The sequence below is a fragment of the Talpa occidentalis genome, unplaced genomic scaffold, assembly GCF_014898055.3.
Source record: "Talpa occidentalis isolate TD23 unplaced genomic scaffold, MPIMG_talOcc4v2.1 talOcc4.7, whole genome shotgun sequence".
Classification (NCBI taxonomy): Eukaryota; Metazoa; Chordata; class Mammalia; order Eulipotyphla; family Talpidae; genus Talpa; species Talpa occidentalis.
Genome location: NW_023605083.1, coordinates 44,358,939 through 44,373,860, shown reverse-complemented (window position 1 = coordinate 44,373,860; position 14,922 = coordinate 44,358,939). Strand labels below are relative to the sequence as shown.

The window sequence follows — 14,922 nt, the reverse complement described above, 5'->3', positions numbered from 1 at the left end:
GGGAGCAGCGGGCGCCGCAGGAGAAGTCTGCACGCCATGTGGGACCCGCCGGCGGCGGGTTTTACACTTTTCACAGAACAGAAACTAAAATAACCTGTTACACTCTTTGTCACAAATATAGCCCTTGAGTTTTTTGCTCATGCATATGAGTATTGTCTAAAACATGTCAGTTTTGTAGCAGCGAGCCCACTGTGTTTGGCTGAGTTCAGAAATCTGTTGTAATCTGTAGCTTCCCTGTCACTTCTCTGGCAGAGAGAGAGAGAGAGAGAGAGAGAGAGACAGAGACACTCCTTTGCTGCTCATCTTTGTTTTCTTTTTTAAAGGTTAATTAAAACCTTTTGCTACAGCTGCTGCTGGAGTCACCACAGCCACCTTGGTTTTGTGGCTTGGCAGGTATTGGCCTCTACCACCACAGGGGCCAGAGTTTCTGCCTCCAAAGTTTCCTTCTTTCATGGGTCCAAAACTTGAAGATTGATAGTTGCATAGCTTCTACTACCTCCAATTTGCTTCCATCATTACCATGTCCATTGTAGCCATTCCCACTGCTACTATAGTTGCCACCAAAGCCACCTCAACCTCTGAAGTTTCCTGCATGTCAAGGTTGTCATTCCCACCAACACCACCTCCACAAACACCAACAAAGTTTACAGAACCACTTTGTCATCTTTGGGTGGATGAAACACTGACCTTCTCTTACCTAGGTAACTTTCCTTACTTTACAGTTGTGGCGACTCACAGTGTGATATTTCTGAATGGCCATCTTGTCTATAGAATCACAATCATCAAAGGTCAAAAAAGCAAAGCCTCAGATCTTGCCACTGCCCTGAATAGGCATGATTTCAACCATTTCCATTTTCCTATACCGCTGAAAGTAATCTCTCAGAGATGTTCTTCGGTATCTTCTTTGATGCCACCAAAAAATCTTTTTCACAGTTAATGAGCACCAAGTGTTTGAGAATCTTTTCTTGACATGGCCTGCTTTGAGTCCACAACTCTTCCATGCACCTGTGTGGCCTGACATTTGCCTCCTCTGTGGTGCATAAGTGACAAACCCAAAGCCTCTGGCTCACTGGGGTGTTCAGATCTCTCATTACCACACAGCCTGTGAGTATTTCTCATTGCTCTAAATGGGTTCTCACTGCTTGTTTCAAAGCTCAAAGAACTTCCAGTTATCCTGGCTTCTTGGGAGATTCTGATTTTAGACATGATGGCAGTGACAGGAGACTTTTGTGATGCTTCCTTGGTGGCATCCACAGGCAGGAAGCAATTTATTATTTTTTAAATATGTGAAAACTTAGGCCTAGACATGTAAAGTCACTCATTCAAGGTTACATGGGTAATGACATCGAGTCATTATGTTTCCTAAAGATGGTTTCTGTGTCTTCATTAGATACGAAGTGTCCCCATTCCAGCAAACCCGCTGTACTGTGCTAGGACTTAGGGTTATCAGATCTAGCAAATCAAAATAGAGTACAGTAGTTCTCATGTTTAACAAAATACAGTACAGTAAGTTCTCATGTTTTCTCTTTAAGCGAAATGCATAATGAAGCCAATTTTATCATAGGCTAATTGATATAAGCGAGAGTTTATTTCCTAAGCACATTTCTGGACACAAAAATTTCACCAAATTTCTAAATAAAGATTCAAAAACTTGAAACAATAATTTGTATTCATTCATCCTCCAACCCACTTTTTCCTATCAGGGTTGTGGATCACGGATTCATTCCCACAACTGGACCAGGCAGCAAACCAAACCTGGAAAGGACACCACTTCCCCCAGGGTGCATCTCTCTCTGTCTCTCTCTCTCTCACAGACATATCACACCACACACACTCTCTCTCTCTCAGACTGGGACAATTTAGACATGGCACTGAACCTTTACTGTGCACAGCTATGGGATTTGGAAGGAATCAGAGTACTGGAAAAAACCATGCAGACATGGGGAGAATGTGCAAACAGTCCACACAGTGCAAAAATCCACACAGACAATGGCCCTGGCAGAGAACTGATTTTTTTTTTTTCATCTTTTATGAGGCCCTAGTATTATGGTGGAACTTGATATAAGTCTTGCTAGCAGAAGAGTATTATGAAGCGTGGTCTGTTGAACTTCAACAAGAAACATGAGTCTGTGCTTCACCTTCGCTATTGGTGTATAACTTTTCAAGTTTGATCTGTGAGCTCAATCATTTATGATGTTTCTATGGAAAAATGAATCTGAGTTCTCTAACAGAGAGCTTAGAGAATAAACCTTTATTACCTGACTGCTTCTTAGGCTGGGGACTGCCTATAGTGATATAAATCACAAATTTTACTTTTATCTTCTCTAGCTTCCTGAAGAATTTCTACATGTTTTAGAACATAATTGTGGTCTCTGATGAAGGAATAAATTTCCTCCTACTTTCTCTTCCTTTTCCTACTCTACATTTTCCTGAAATATAGCTTAGGAGCCTTACTCCATTTTTAAAATACTAAGAATGTTTTTTTTAAATTAAGAAAAATCAAGAGTAGAAAATACTAAATGATCAGAAAAGGGTAAAAAAAAGTTAGCTTAAAATCTTGAGGTTGACTGCATTGTCCAGAAGTCCAACAGAAATATGGCTGAGAGCTAAATCCTACAACCCCAAGGGAATTACCCCAAATAATCAGTGACTTCATTTACATCTTCTAACTCATTTATTGCAAAATCCCCATACTTAAGAAACACAGAGTCTTGCAAAAGGCAGTTTTGTTACTTTCCAGAATGTTTTCTATTGTTTTCGTTTTAACACCTGAGACCCCCATTACTTCTAAGTATTGTAACAGCCTGGGGACTAACAGACAGCTTTGGCGTATCTTTAAAATTTAAAACAGTTCACCTGCTCTCCTTAGGACTAACCTCCATGGGATAAATTCACCAATGAATTTATCAAATTCACAAATTTCTGGATTATCCCATAATGTCATTCCACACAAAAGGAGGCAGGAGATTTAGAGTGCTCTGGTTACCCCACCTGGATTTCTAACAATTTGTGAGGAGGATATACAAAAAGTTAAATATGTGAACGAAAGAAATGAGCTAATTACAGTGGAACCAGTTGCACACAAAGATATATATTAGGCCTTAGTGTGCTCTCCTAGTCCCATGCTTTTAGTATTTCTTTACGCATCTTAAAATTACTGAGTGATCAAATGTGAATGAAATACAATCTAGTTGGTAAATTACATGTGAGGTTTCTAAGTTGTCCCTGTAGCTTTCATGCATCCTTATATTTTAGTATGAAAACTAAGGAGGAATTTATCCTCCCTTTTCCCCAACTTAGTTTATAACCCAAGAGAAATTCTTGAATTTTTTCATTTACATAATGCAAAATGTGGAGATATCAAAAAGATTCATCACCCATCAAGGGATATGTAAAGAATGGTGAAGAAAGGACAGCAGAAGAAATGAGTATCAAAGATAAAAAGTTTCAAAAGGTACCTTTGGGATTCAAGTCAAATACAGGATGGGGAGACACCAACACCCAGGATGGTGTCAACATTCACCCAAATATGCCCACAGTCCTAAGACAAAATCTCTGGAGACTGTGTTGATAAAATATTTTGGGAAGACTTCATTATTTTTGAGCAGTTATTTTAGAGCAGTTTAAGGTTCACATTAGGAGGAGCTACCTCCTTGCCCCAGGCATAGCCTCCCTCATTATCATCAACATTCACAGTAATTTTTTTTTTTTACATTGGATGAACTTATATTGACACATCATAATCACCCAAAACCATAGTTTCCTTAGGGTTCATCTTGGTATTATATATTTTATGGGTTGGGACAAAGATATAACACTATACAGCCATTGTTATATATCCTGATCCCCTGCATTTTGTAATAAAAAACTGCCCTAGACTAAAAAATTTAGGAATAAGCAGAATTAACTTTTAATTTGCTGAATTGTGCCCCCTGTTTTCTCCTCATGATTAACTATTAACTGGTTCCACCTACATTCCTGGAAACTTGGAAAACTAATTGTGCTACATTCCTAAAAAATTTCTCTGTGTTGCTCCGGGGCTGATAGTTTGTTTCCCATCAGAAACAAACCTTCAGCTGATGCCTAGTAAATATCCACCTGCTGGGAAAGTCAAACATCTGACTCCTATTGCGTAGACTGCTTGGCACCTCCTCTGAATCTGGTAATGTTGAAGCCCCACTTGCCACATCCTTTGCACCAACTTAACAACCACTTTGTCATCTTTGGGTGGATGAAACACTGACCTTCTCTTACCTGGTAACTTTCTAATGGCCAGTTGTGGCGACTCACAGTGTGATATTTCTCATGGATCTTGTCTATAGAATCACTCACCAAAGGTCAAAAAGCAAAGCCTCAGATCTTGCCACTGCCCTGAATAGGCATGATATACCATTTGATTTTCCTATACCTCTGAAAGTAATCTCTCTGTTCTTCTGTCTTCTGTTTGATGCCACCAAAATCTTTTTACAGTTAATGAGCACCAAGTGTTTGAGAATCTTTTCTTGACATGGCCTTTTGAGTCCACTTCCATGCACCTGGTGGCCTGGTTGCCTCCTCTGTGGTGCATAAGTGACAAACCCAAAGCCTCTGGCTCACTGGGTTGTTCAGATCTCTCATTACCACACAGCCTGTGAGTATTTCTCATTGCTCTAAATGGGTTCTCACTGCTTGTTTCAAAGCTCAAAGAACTTCCAGTTATCCTGGCTTCTTGGGAGATTCTGATTTTAGACATGATGGCAGTGACAGGAGACTTTTTGATGCTTCCTTGGTCATCCACAGGCAAGAAGCAATAATTATTATTTTTTAAATATGAAAAACTTAAAAACTGTAAAGTCACTCATTCAAGGTTACATGGTAATGACATCGAGTCATTATGTTTCCTAAAGATGGTTTCTGTGTCTTCATTAGATACGAAGTGTCCCCATTCCAGCAAACCCGCTGTACTGTGCTAGGACTTAGGGTTATCAGATCTAGCAAATCAAAATAGAGTACAGTAAGTTCTCATGTTTAACAAAATACAGTACAGTAAGTTCTCATGTTTAATCTGAGACTTTAAGCGAAATGCATAATGAAGCCAATTTTATCATAGGCTAATTGATATAAGCGAGAGTTTATTTCCTAAGGCACATTTCTGGACACAAAAATTTCACCAAATTTCTAAATAAAGATTCAAAAACTTGAAACAATAATTTGTATTCATTCATCCTCCAACCCACTTTTTCCTATCAGGGTTGTGGATCACGGATTCATTCCCACAACTGAGGACACAAGGCAGGAACCAAACCTGGAAAGGACACCCACTTATCCCAGGGTGCATCTCTCTCTGTCTCTCTCTCTCTCACAGACATACACACACACACACACACACACTCTCTCTCTCTCAGACTGGGACAATTTAGACATGGCACTGAACCTTTACTGTGCACAGCTATGGGATTTGGAAGGAATCAGAGTACTGGAGAAAACCCATGCAGACATGGGGAGAATGTGCAAACAGTCCACACAGTGCAAAAATCCACACAGACAATGGCCCTGGCAGAGAACTGATTTTTTTTTTCTTCATCAACATTTTATGAGGGCCTCCCTGGTGGCGCAGCAGTTGAGCGCTGGGTTGCGAAGTTGCCAGCAGACTCTGCAGTGCCGGTTTGATCCTGGGCCACCGGTTGAGGGTCCCACATGGCCCGTAGACCTCTCCTGCAGCCCACTGCTCCCCTCAGCAGTGTACTTCGTCAGTCTGCCTGCTCTGCTCTCCCCTCGGGCTCTGGTGAATTCTCTCACCCTCCCGCACTTCTGACTGTACCCAGTGCTTGTATAAATAAATCTTTTAAAAAAATTATATGAAACAACGTTGAACAAAACAGTTTTACTTTAGGACCTGCTATGTTTTACCTGGCAATCCAATTGAAATTAAAGTGCCACACAGCTAGGAATGTAGTAATCAGGGATACCTTCAACTTTTCAAAACAAAAAGCCAACAAAAATTCAACATTTGCCATGATACGGTTAACAACAATGCCAACTTTCCACCACCTTCCCACCCACCCCCAATTCAAGGTGTTCTCTCATCTGTTGTCTTATTCTGATTAGAAGTTTTCAGTGCCAACTATATGAGCCTCTGGAATGGAAAAAAAAAATAAATAAAAAGAGAACACATTGAAGCAGGAAGTTTCCCAAGTCTGCTGCTTGGGGGAGTGTGCTGCTTTGATTCTACTGCTTGCTGGAGCAGAGAAGTTGCTGGGTGTACTGCACTGCCTGTCCCTAGTGGTAGCCATGGCTACCTTGACCCCCTTCCTGAACAATAGAGAATGCTTATGCTATGATGGATGGGCTAGCAAGTTTCCTTATGCAAACTGTATAAAACCCTGCCATTTTTGCACTTGGGTGCTCAGCCTTTTGGGAGCTATCTCACTGAGCCTGCCTGTGTGGTAATTAAATCTCTCTCTCTACTTCTCTGAGTGCCACCTGATTTCTCTGGGAAATTGCCACAACATCATTGATTACTTAAATGCAGTGTGTTTGAAAATTTATTCTTTCAAAGGTTGGAAACCATTGTTCTATATTAGAAATATACCCTCCAGTGCCTTGGCCACAAGCCACATGTGGCTACTGAGCAGCTCGAATTGCGCAGTCCATGTAAAATAAACATCAGATCTCAAAGACAGTATGAAAAAAATGTAAATGTTGATTATGTTGATTAATGTCAACATTTTGGATACAGTAGCCAAATAAAAAATATTAAAGTTAATTTTACCCGTCCATTTTTACTTTTTAATGTGACTACTAAAAAGCTTAAAGTTACTTGTACGGCTTGCATTATATTTCCATGCAGAGTGCTGACGCTCCAGGCTGTGAGATGCATAAAAGAAGATCAGGGCCGGTAGCAGTAGCACCTGAGTGCTCCAGGTTAGCTCATTGTCCACTAGATCAAGGGCTTGTGCCTGAGAGTAATTTTAATGTTTATGTTACTGAGTGTTTCTCTCAAAACAGAAAGTTGTTTACTGAGCATTCTCCTAAAGTCCTGTTCTCCCACTGCCTCTACTCCCAGCCCCTGGTATTAAGACACACACACACACACACACACACACACACACACACACACACACACACACATATATTTTAGGTTTGGGCACAGCCATCCAAGGAAAGGGGAGGTTGTGACAGTGACTCAGTGTTCAGAGACGCACACGCGGTGGCACGGAGCATGCGGCCTGCAGCAGGCTGACGATCTAGAGTGACCACACCTGACTCCACAGTGTGGCTCTTCCCAGCTGCTCTGCAGTTAGCCTGATGGACAGGCCTGAGCTCACACTAGTACTACTCTTTAGTTTATTTTTCCCTCTGTAGCTGTTTCTGCTTTTTTGCATGTAGCTTCTGGAGCTTTGTCTGATTCCAGTAGAATTCAAGATCCTGCTTGAGAAGCTTCTCTCTTTTTCTCACTCTGATTTTCTAGTTCTTTCTGTTTCTTTCCCTTTGTTTTCTGCCTTTCCCTCAGGTGCTTCCTGCCCCTCCATCACGCCCTTTTTGTTGATCCAGCCTCTTAAGTATCTGCCTCTCAAGCTGCCTCCTTAATGAGACATCGCTCAATTGGTTGGTGGAATCAAAAGAAACCTCCACTTTGCAGCCCTGTGGTGCGCCCCTTTGTGCTTAAGCTTCATCCAGGATCAGACCCTCGGAGCTTGAGTGATGCCAGTGTTCTACCAGACGCACCTAAGCTTCCATGTTCAAGTGATCCCTGAAACTGAAGGCGTGGATGTTCCGTGTCATCTCCTCCAGGTATGGCCCAGCACGGGGATCTCCATCTTCTGTATTTAGCCAAAACTTCTCATATGCATTGTTGAGAACCTTGCGGGGCTTCTTTGAGTAACTCCTTCCCTTGGCGTTTGTGGGGCAGCTTCTCCAGAGGAATTGTGTCTGGCTTCTTTCTGTGCAGTTGTTTTGTTCAAATTCTTGTCAAATTGTGGAAGGAAGCCGCCGCAGCCAGGAAAATTGATTTTGAACGCTGCTGCGTGCACATTGACGCCGTTGGGAAAACTTCTGGGCTTAGTGTTCTTGCAGTGGAGGAAGGGCAGGGAAGTCTGCACCAGACTTTTATAAGACCAAGGTGCTCTTGGAAATTCCAGGGTGGAGAACCGGTGATTGTGCACCAGGCTTGTGAGCTCTTCCACTACCTCCTAGTTGGGTATGAACATCCTGGACAGTTTCCTCTGTTGGAGGGCTGGCTCATGGTCACCTTTGTCATGGACTTGAGGCAGAGACTGCAGGAAGGGGACAGCTCTGTTGCCTCAGATGTGTGGTGAACTATGGTAGCCACTGTCCTGGTGGGCCTCCACCTGCTTCCTAGGCCACTGCTGTGCCTGCCCAAGTGCACTGGGTCCCCAAAGACCCAGGCGAAGCCTCCCAGCCACCATCTGCCCTGAGGTGGCCTTGAGGCAACTCACAAAGGTAAGACATTATTTTTACCTTTTGAGGAACTCAGTCTAGAGGAGACTGAGACCAAAGAATTACAAAATTTGCCCTCTGTCTCGTCCACAGTTGTGTGGACATTGTTTGGAGCATCTGCTGGGTAAATGTTTGTTAAGTAAATAAATGAACGAGTGAATGCAGAGTACAAGGGAACACAGAAGGGGGGTGGTCAGAGAAGGATTTCTAGAGGAGATGCTGATTCTAATGCATCAGACAGAATAGCCAGGCTAAGCAGGCTGGAGAGAATGTACTAGAGGGAAACGGGGCAAGGTTGGCTCAGGTGTTCAGTTACTAATTATTCCTGAATTAGAGAATTGGGGGGCGATGTGGTTGGAGATAAGGGGAGAGTGCCACTTTAAGAGCATGATATGCAAGGCTGCTGGTTTAAGATTTTATCCAAAAAATGAATGGAGAGTCACTTTTAAGCAGAGGAGGTGTTTATAATATGTATCATGTATCAGTCTGGGAACATAGTAGAGAAGTGGTTGGTTATTGTTGGGTGAATTATTGTCAGGCTTTTCTGCCCTCCGGCCTTAGGGTTGATGATGGATCCCTGCGGTCCTGAACGCATGCCTGATGGGGGGCACCTGGAGTGGGGTGTGGGCCTATGTAGGTGGGTACACCTGGGCTGAAATGGGGCTCATAAGGGTGATGTCATGGGATGCTAGAGGAACAGAACAGCAGGGCCATGAGAGAACACCAGAGAGCCCAGAAAGAGTGAAGATTCTCTTGGGGCTGGGAGGCCTGCAAGCACCCCTGCCTGCCGTGTACCCGGTAAACTCAGTTAAAGCCTGAAAAAGCCACAGAGGGCTGCAGGACTCTCCTTTCCCTGTCTGTTTGGGTCATAGAGACCCTGTGCTCCGTCCCTCCCTGCCTCGACAGTTAGCTAGCGCTAATACTGGAGGCAGGAGACCAATTAAGAAACTGGTGAATAATTCAGGCAAGGAAAGATGAGTCGAAACACAGACAGTGAGACTAAGATACCAGGAGGGGAGGGTGCATTTAGCAGATGTCTAAGGGTAGATTTTGTTTTTGTTTTTGTTTTTTTTTTTTTTAAAGGTAGATTTGACAAGACTCGAGGACAAATTGAATGTTGGGAGTTGAGAGCAGGGTGGAAGGTAATGTCCTGGTTAGTGTCTCAGGCCACTGGCTACTTGGGGGAGCTATTCACCAAGATGGGCAACACAGGAAAAAGTGGTCTAGGAATGGAGTGAGGTAGACTGGAGAATAGTGCAGCTACATTTCAAATTTGAGGCTTCCAATTAGAGATATTCTAGTTGGGTTTGAAGGATGGGAGACCTGAGGGGCAGCCGTGCAATATAGGGCAGCTCAGGATGGACAGGGGCAGCTCAGGATAGAGGACAAATGTAGAAGCTGAGAAAACAGAGGGCGCTGATGCTGCATTGCCAACGGGCTTGCCAAGTGAGAAGAGTGACTAGAGAGCGGCCGAGCAGGAAGGACACCTCACCTTTGCATTTGTCACAGATCGGGTGGCATCTCTCACACGCCTGCGTTTCTTGGTCTGCATAGTAATGCTCTGGGCAGGTGGGATGACACTCTCCCTGGGAGCGGAGCAGGAAGAAAAATGGATCACAGGACAGGCAATCTGTGGGCCTCGGACCCCGGCATGTCTTGCAGGTCTTGTGGCACCTCTCGCACCGCCCAGTGGAGTTTTCTGCGTAATATCTGGAATCAGTGGGGGGAAGTAAAGAGTGAATACTAAGCTTTGCTCCTAAGTTGGGTGTGCGGGGAAACCTTGGTTAGTCTCACAGTGTTCACTGATAAGTTGGGAATCCTTATACTCTTTACTCATCAGGTTCTTTGCTAGTTAAACTAATTATTCTAGTGATGCTCTGTTTTCTATAAATTGCGAATTGCAATCCCTTGTTGCTTGTGAGGATAAAGTTTGATAACACGCGTGACCTGGTATGAATTTAACTCACAGGGTAGCAACACTCTAATTGCTCACTGCCTTTGCCTTCTGCTTATTTCTGCATGTTCACACAAGTTTTGAGTTGTGTTAAATGGGAACAGGGAATAGAAAACATTTAAAATGTACCCCTGAGCAGTTCTCTTAATTTCTCAAAATAGAAACATCTTGAAATAGGTGGTGACATGAGTTGATGTTGACTTTTACATAATAACAGATGTGGCCTCTTTTTGAAAAGATATTTGGAGATCGAGCAGCAATAATCACCACTCGTTAAGTCTCTACTATATGCCTGACAGTATGTTAGAGATTCATGAACAGTATTTCATCATATTGAAGCTAAAAATGAGACACTAGAACAGAGCTTATTAGGAGCTTGCCCCCCGGAACAAATCTGCATGGAGTCAAAATCCATCCACACACGTATGAACTGTGTGACCTTGGGCAAGTCACATATCTGTATCTCAGATTTCTCATTTGTACGATGGTGCCAGTGTTAGTGCCTAAAATCAAGCAAATTATTACTTAGAATGTTGTAGAAAAGTACCTGGCACATTAGATGTAACAATTGACATTAGTGATAATTATGAATTTTGTAACCGATCGTCCAACCTGACGAGTTTACAGATGTTAGACAACTTAAGGTGAAACAGCAAGTGGAGTGGGGGATATCGTTGAGCTTACCCATTAAATTCCACTGTAACAGAGCAGAGCATTAATTTGAAGGTAAATGAAATAGTTTCAAGTACCATAGAAGAAAGTGAAGGATCTCTGGACCCTCACACATGGAAGCTACACGAGAAACCTGAAGGCTTGCCTTTTATTTCTCTGTTGCAAAGCTATTGACCCCTTAGACTTTTTAAAATTTATTTCAGTTTTACTAACTTGTCGAAAGCTAGCACCGTGGCTACTATGGCATGCATGGCACTAAAATGAGTGATACCAGCAATCATTGCTACAGAAGTGAAGAAAAGAGATGTATGACCCTGGATGAAGGAATCTGGGGAATGTCCAAGATTAGAGTCTCTGGAAACTCTTTGTGCCTTAGACTACTAATTGGGAAGGGAGAGTTAGCAACAGGCATGCAATTACTTTTTCTCTTTTCGTGGCATGACTTGGGCATGGGTAGAGGGAAGAATGACCAAGTCAAATCCTCCTCTATCTGTACTGCTGACCAGCCATCTCATAAAAACAGTTTTTCCTAGTAAAAAAAGAAATAATAGGTTTTATCTGTGAAATGCTTTTACAAGGATACATCTGTATATCCAGGTTGCTTATGGTAACTAAACCTTCCATTTGTACATTTATGGAGGCAAGGCAGGTTGGAGAGCTAACGAGATATAAATGGAGACGTTTGACTGAAATTGTCCCATTTGTTACATCAATGCTTCACATATATTGCTTAGACCTATGTATGAAATCTGATTAGAACGAATCCTAATGCAGAGAGAAAGAGCCTATGTTCATGTTCTTGGAAGTCTCCAGGGAAGAAGGTGTTGTTTGTGACCTGGGATTGCTGAGCCTTTGAATTATGAGTGAAGTTTTGCCTGCCAGTGACAATGTGATCCTTTGTATTATCTTAGTGGGTCACTCTTGGTTCCTCTTCCATTATTGTGAAGTGGCTGAAACCCTTTAGAGACTGTTGAACTCTCATCTTTGTGCCTTACTAGCAGTGAGACTTCAAACTGATTATGTAAGTGTTCTGAGACTTTGTTTCCTCACCTGCAAAATGGGTTTGCTAATAGTGATAGCTGGTGTGGTTTGGGGATTAAATGAGGGAAAAAAAGGGTAACGAGCATCTCACCCTTCCCTGCACTGGGGCAGGCACTCCTTTCCCAGCTGGAACCAGCCTGGTTGGCAGGAGAGGCATTGCATGCTGTGTCGTCCTTCACATGTCTTACAAGAACTGTGGCAGGGGATACACTGGAGCCTGTCCTTATAGTAGCCCTCAGGGCATTCCTTCACACAGGTTGTTTCTGCCAGGGGAGGAAGAGAGTCTGTCTTGGCATCAAGTATGATACATGTCTCCCAGACCTCCCCTGTATGCTCCCCATTGTGCCTTGTGAGGACAGGCTACAGGAGGAATGAGACAGTGTCCCCATGGGCTGGTGGACATCCTTGGGAGTTGAGATGAATGTCCAAGAAATAGAATTGGCCATCAGAACTTAGCAGTAGAGAGAAAGCAGAGGTCAGAGTAGACTGGAGGTGTGGGCTGCATAGAAATCAAAGTATGTCAAAATGAGCTGGAGGAAGTGTAGGGGTCCCCAGCAGCTGGAAGAACATTAAAGGCAGGGATTGGGGTAGCACAGGTCAAGGCCTCACAAAAGAAAGCAAAATGTTCAGGGCCAACATGATGTATCCCTGCCACTTCAACTTTCTATTTCTAGCCTTGACTGTGCGCCCTCCAATGTAAGATCTGTTGTGCTGTCTGCACAGTGAGATTCTTGATATTTAGATGAATTAAAATGAAATAAATTGAAATGTTCAATTTCTGTGTTGCATGAGCACAGATATAAAGCAAGATAGAAAGTTTAGTGGACAGTCTCTGTTTAGCTCATGGATTTAAAAATTAAACTAAAACCCTAAACCTTCTGCCTTTTACAGTGAGAAGAACTGGATTCTAGTAATTCCACCCCACGTCATGACAGTTCTTCCATCAACCCCAGTGGAGTCACTGATTCTTTCCTTTTCTTCTTTGACATTGAGGGGTAGAAGGTGTGGGTGGGTTAACTAGAAATTTTTTTAAAAATCAGATCTTCTAGCTTTGCAGCTTAGCTTCTGCTTAACCTCATAGGAAGGAAGTCTGGCTGCCCTGTGTTATCAGCGTGAGCTGCTAGTAAATGTGAGACCAGAAGCCAGTTTGTGTCTATTACCCCAGGCTGCCTTAAGCTTGGCTTACAGCTACTGAGAAGGTGCTGTGAAGTCAAACTCTGCTGGGAAATTAAGGTACTTGAAGCAGGGCATCTGATTTTCCAGCACTTAGTATAATACCCTAGGTCTCCCGTAAATGTTTTTTCCATGGCTATTTTGCTAAAGATGGATTTTGATGATGGTTTATTGTCCAGCAGAGGTATCTGATTAACTAGGGGGAAGCCTTACTCTCTCTCTCTTTTTTTTTTTTTTTTTTTTTGTTCTCTGCGGGGAGCCTTCTGCTGGTTTCAAGCAGTCTTTTTTTTTTTTTAAATATTATTTTTATATTCCCCATACAATTGCAGCCCCCTTATTTTGACCCCAATGCCTCCCCTCCCTACCCCCCACTCTCCATAGAGTGTCTCTGTTTCATAGTTTTTGTTGATTTTGATTTTCACTTTCTTATAGTTATTCATTTTCCTGGTCCCTTATTTAGGTTTTCTAGATTCCTGCTATGAGTGAGACCATCCGGTATTTTTCTTTTTCTTTCTGGCTTATTTCGCTGAGCATGATCCCTTCCAGCGCCATCCATGTTGCTGCAAATTGCATGTGTTTATCTTTTTTGAATGCTGAGTAATATCCCATGGTATATATGTACCACATCTTCTTGATCCAGTCATCTATTTTTGGGCATTTGGGTTGTTTCCAAAGCTTAGCTATTGTAAACAGTGCTGCTATAAACATAGGGGTGCAGGTGCTCTTTGGAATTGATGTTTCTGTGTCCTTTGGGTAAATACCTAGGAGTGGAATTGCTGGATCAAAGCCTTAATCTCTTAAGGATGAAACACCTCTGTATGAGTTTCCTATTGCTTCTGCAACAGATTTCCACAAACTCAGTCACTTAAAACAATACAAACTTATTATCGTTTAATTCTGGAGGTTAGAAGTCTACAAGGTTCCTTAGTGTTCCTTTTAGAGACTCTGGGTTAGAAAATGTTTCTTTGCCTGTCGTCATCTCCTCCAGCTTTAAAGCCAGAACAGAGACATCTTCTCTCTGTTCCTGCTTCTGGCATCACACAGCCTTCTGTTACTAACTCTGCTTCTTGCCTCCCTCATAATCCAGGATAATCCTCCCATATTAAGGCCATTAATTTATTTTATTTTATTTTTTACATCATTGTTCATTTTTAAACAATATTTGCTTCCCCCCACCCCCTAGGGTGTAGTCCCCATAAAGTTTCCTTCCCCAAGGCACCTGTGCACCATCACCTCAGTCCCCTGTGCCCCTCCCTCCCTCCCTCTCACCCTTCTACCTCCTCCTCCCCTGCAGGATGTCTCTGATTTATAACTGTCTGTTTTTGCTTTGTTGTGTTTTGTACTGTTATTTTTTTTACACTGATGTCTTATCTGGTTTCCCTATGTTCCTGCTGTAAGTGAAACCATCTGATATTTTTCTTTTTCCCTCTGGCTTATTTCACTGAGCATAATTCCTTCTAGCTCCATCCATGTTGCTGCGAATGACATGAGTTTATCCTTTTTGATTGCTGAGTAATATTCCATGGTGTATATGTACCACATCTTCTTGATCCAGTCATCTATTTTTGGGCATTTGGGTTGTTTCCAGCTTTTACTTATCGTAAATAGTGCTGCAGTAAACATAGGGGTACAGGAGTTCTTTT

At 42.6% G+C, this 14,922-nt stretch overlaps 1 protein-coding gene across 2 annotated transcripts in view; it reads right to left on the bottom strand.

Annotated features, from left to right (window-relative positions):
* Window positions 1-14,922, bottom strand: part of PCSK5 (proprotein convertase subtilisin/kexin type 5) — a 417,590-nt gene that overhangs the window by 6,602 nt on the left and 396,066 nt on the right. For both annotated transcript variants that reach the window (XM_037495353.2, XM_037495354.2), the window contains 2 exons: window positions 12,198-12,369; window positions 9,932-10,149 (listed from right to left, as the gene is read on the bottom strand). In XM_037495353.2, coding sequence (XP_037351250.1) covers window positions 9,932-10,149; window positions 12,198-12,369 — 390 coding nt within the window. The remainder of the gene's footprint in view (window positions 1-9,931; window positions 10,150-12,197; window positions 12,370-14,922) is intronic.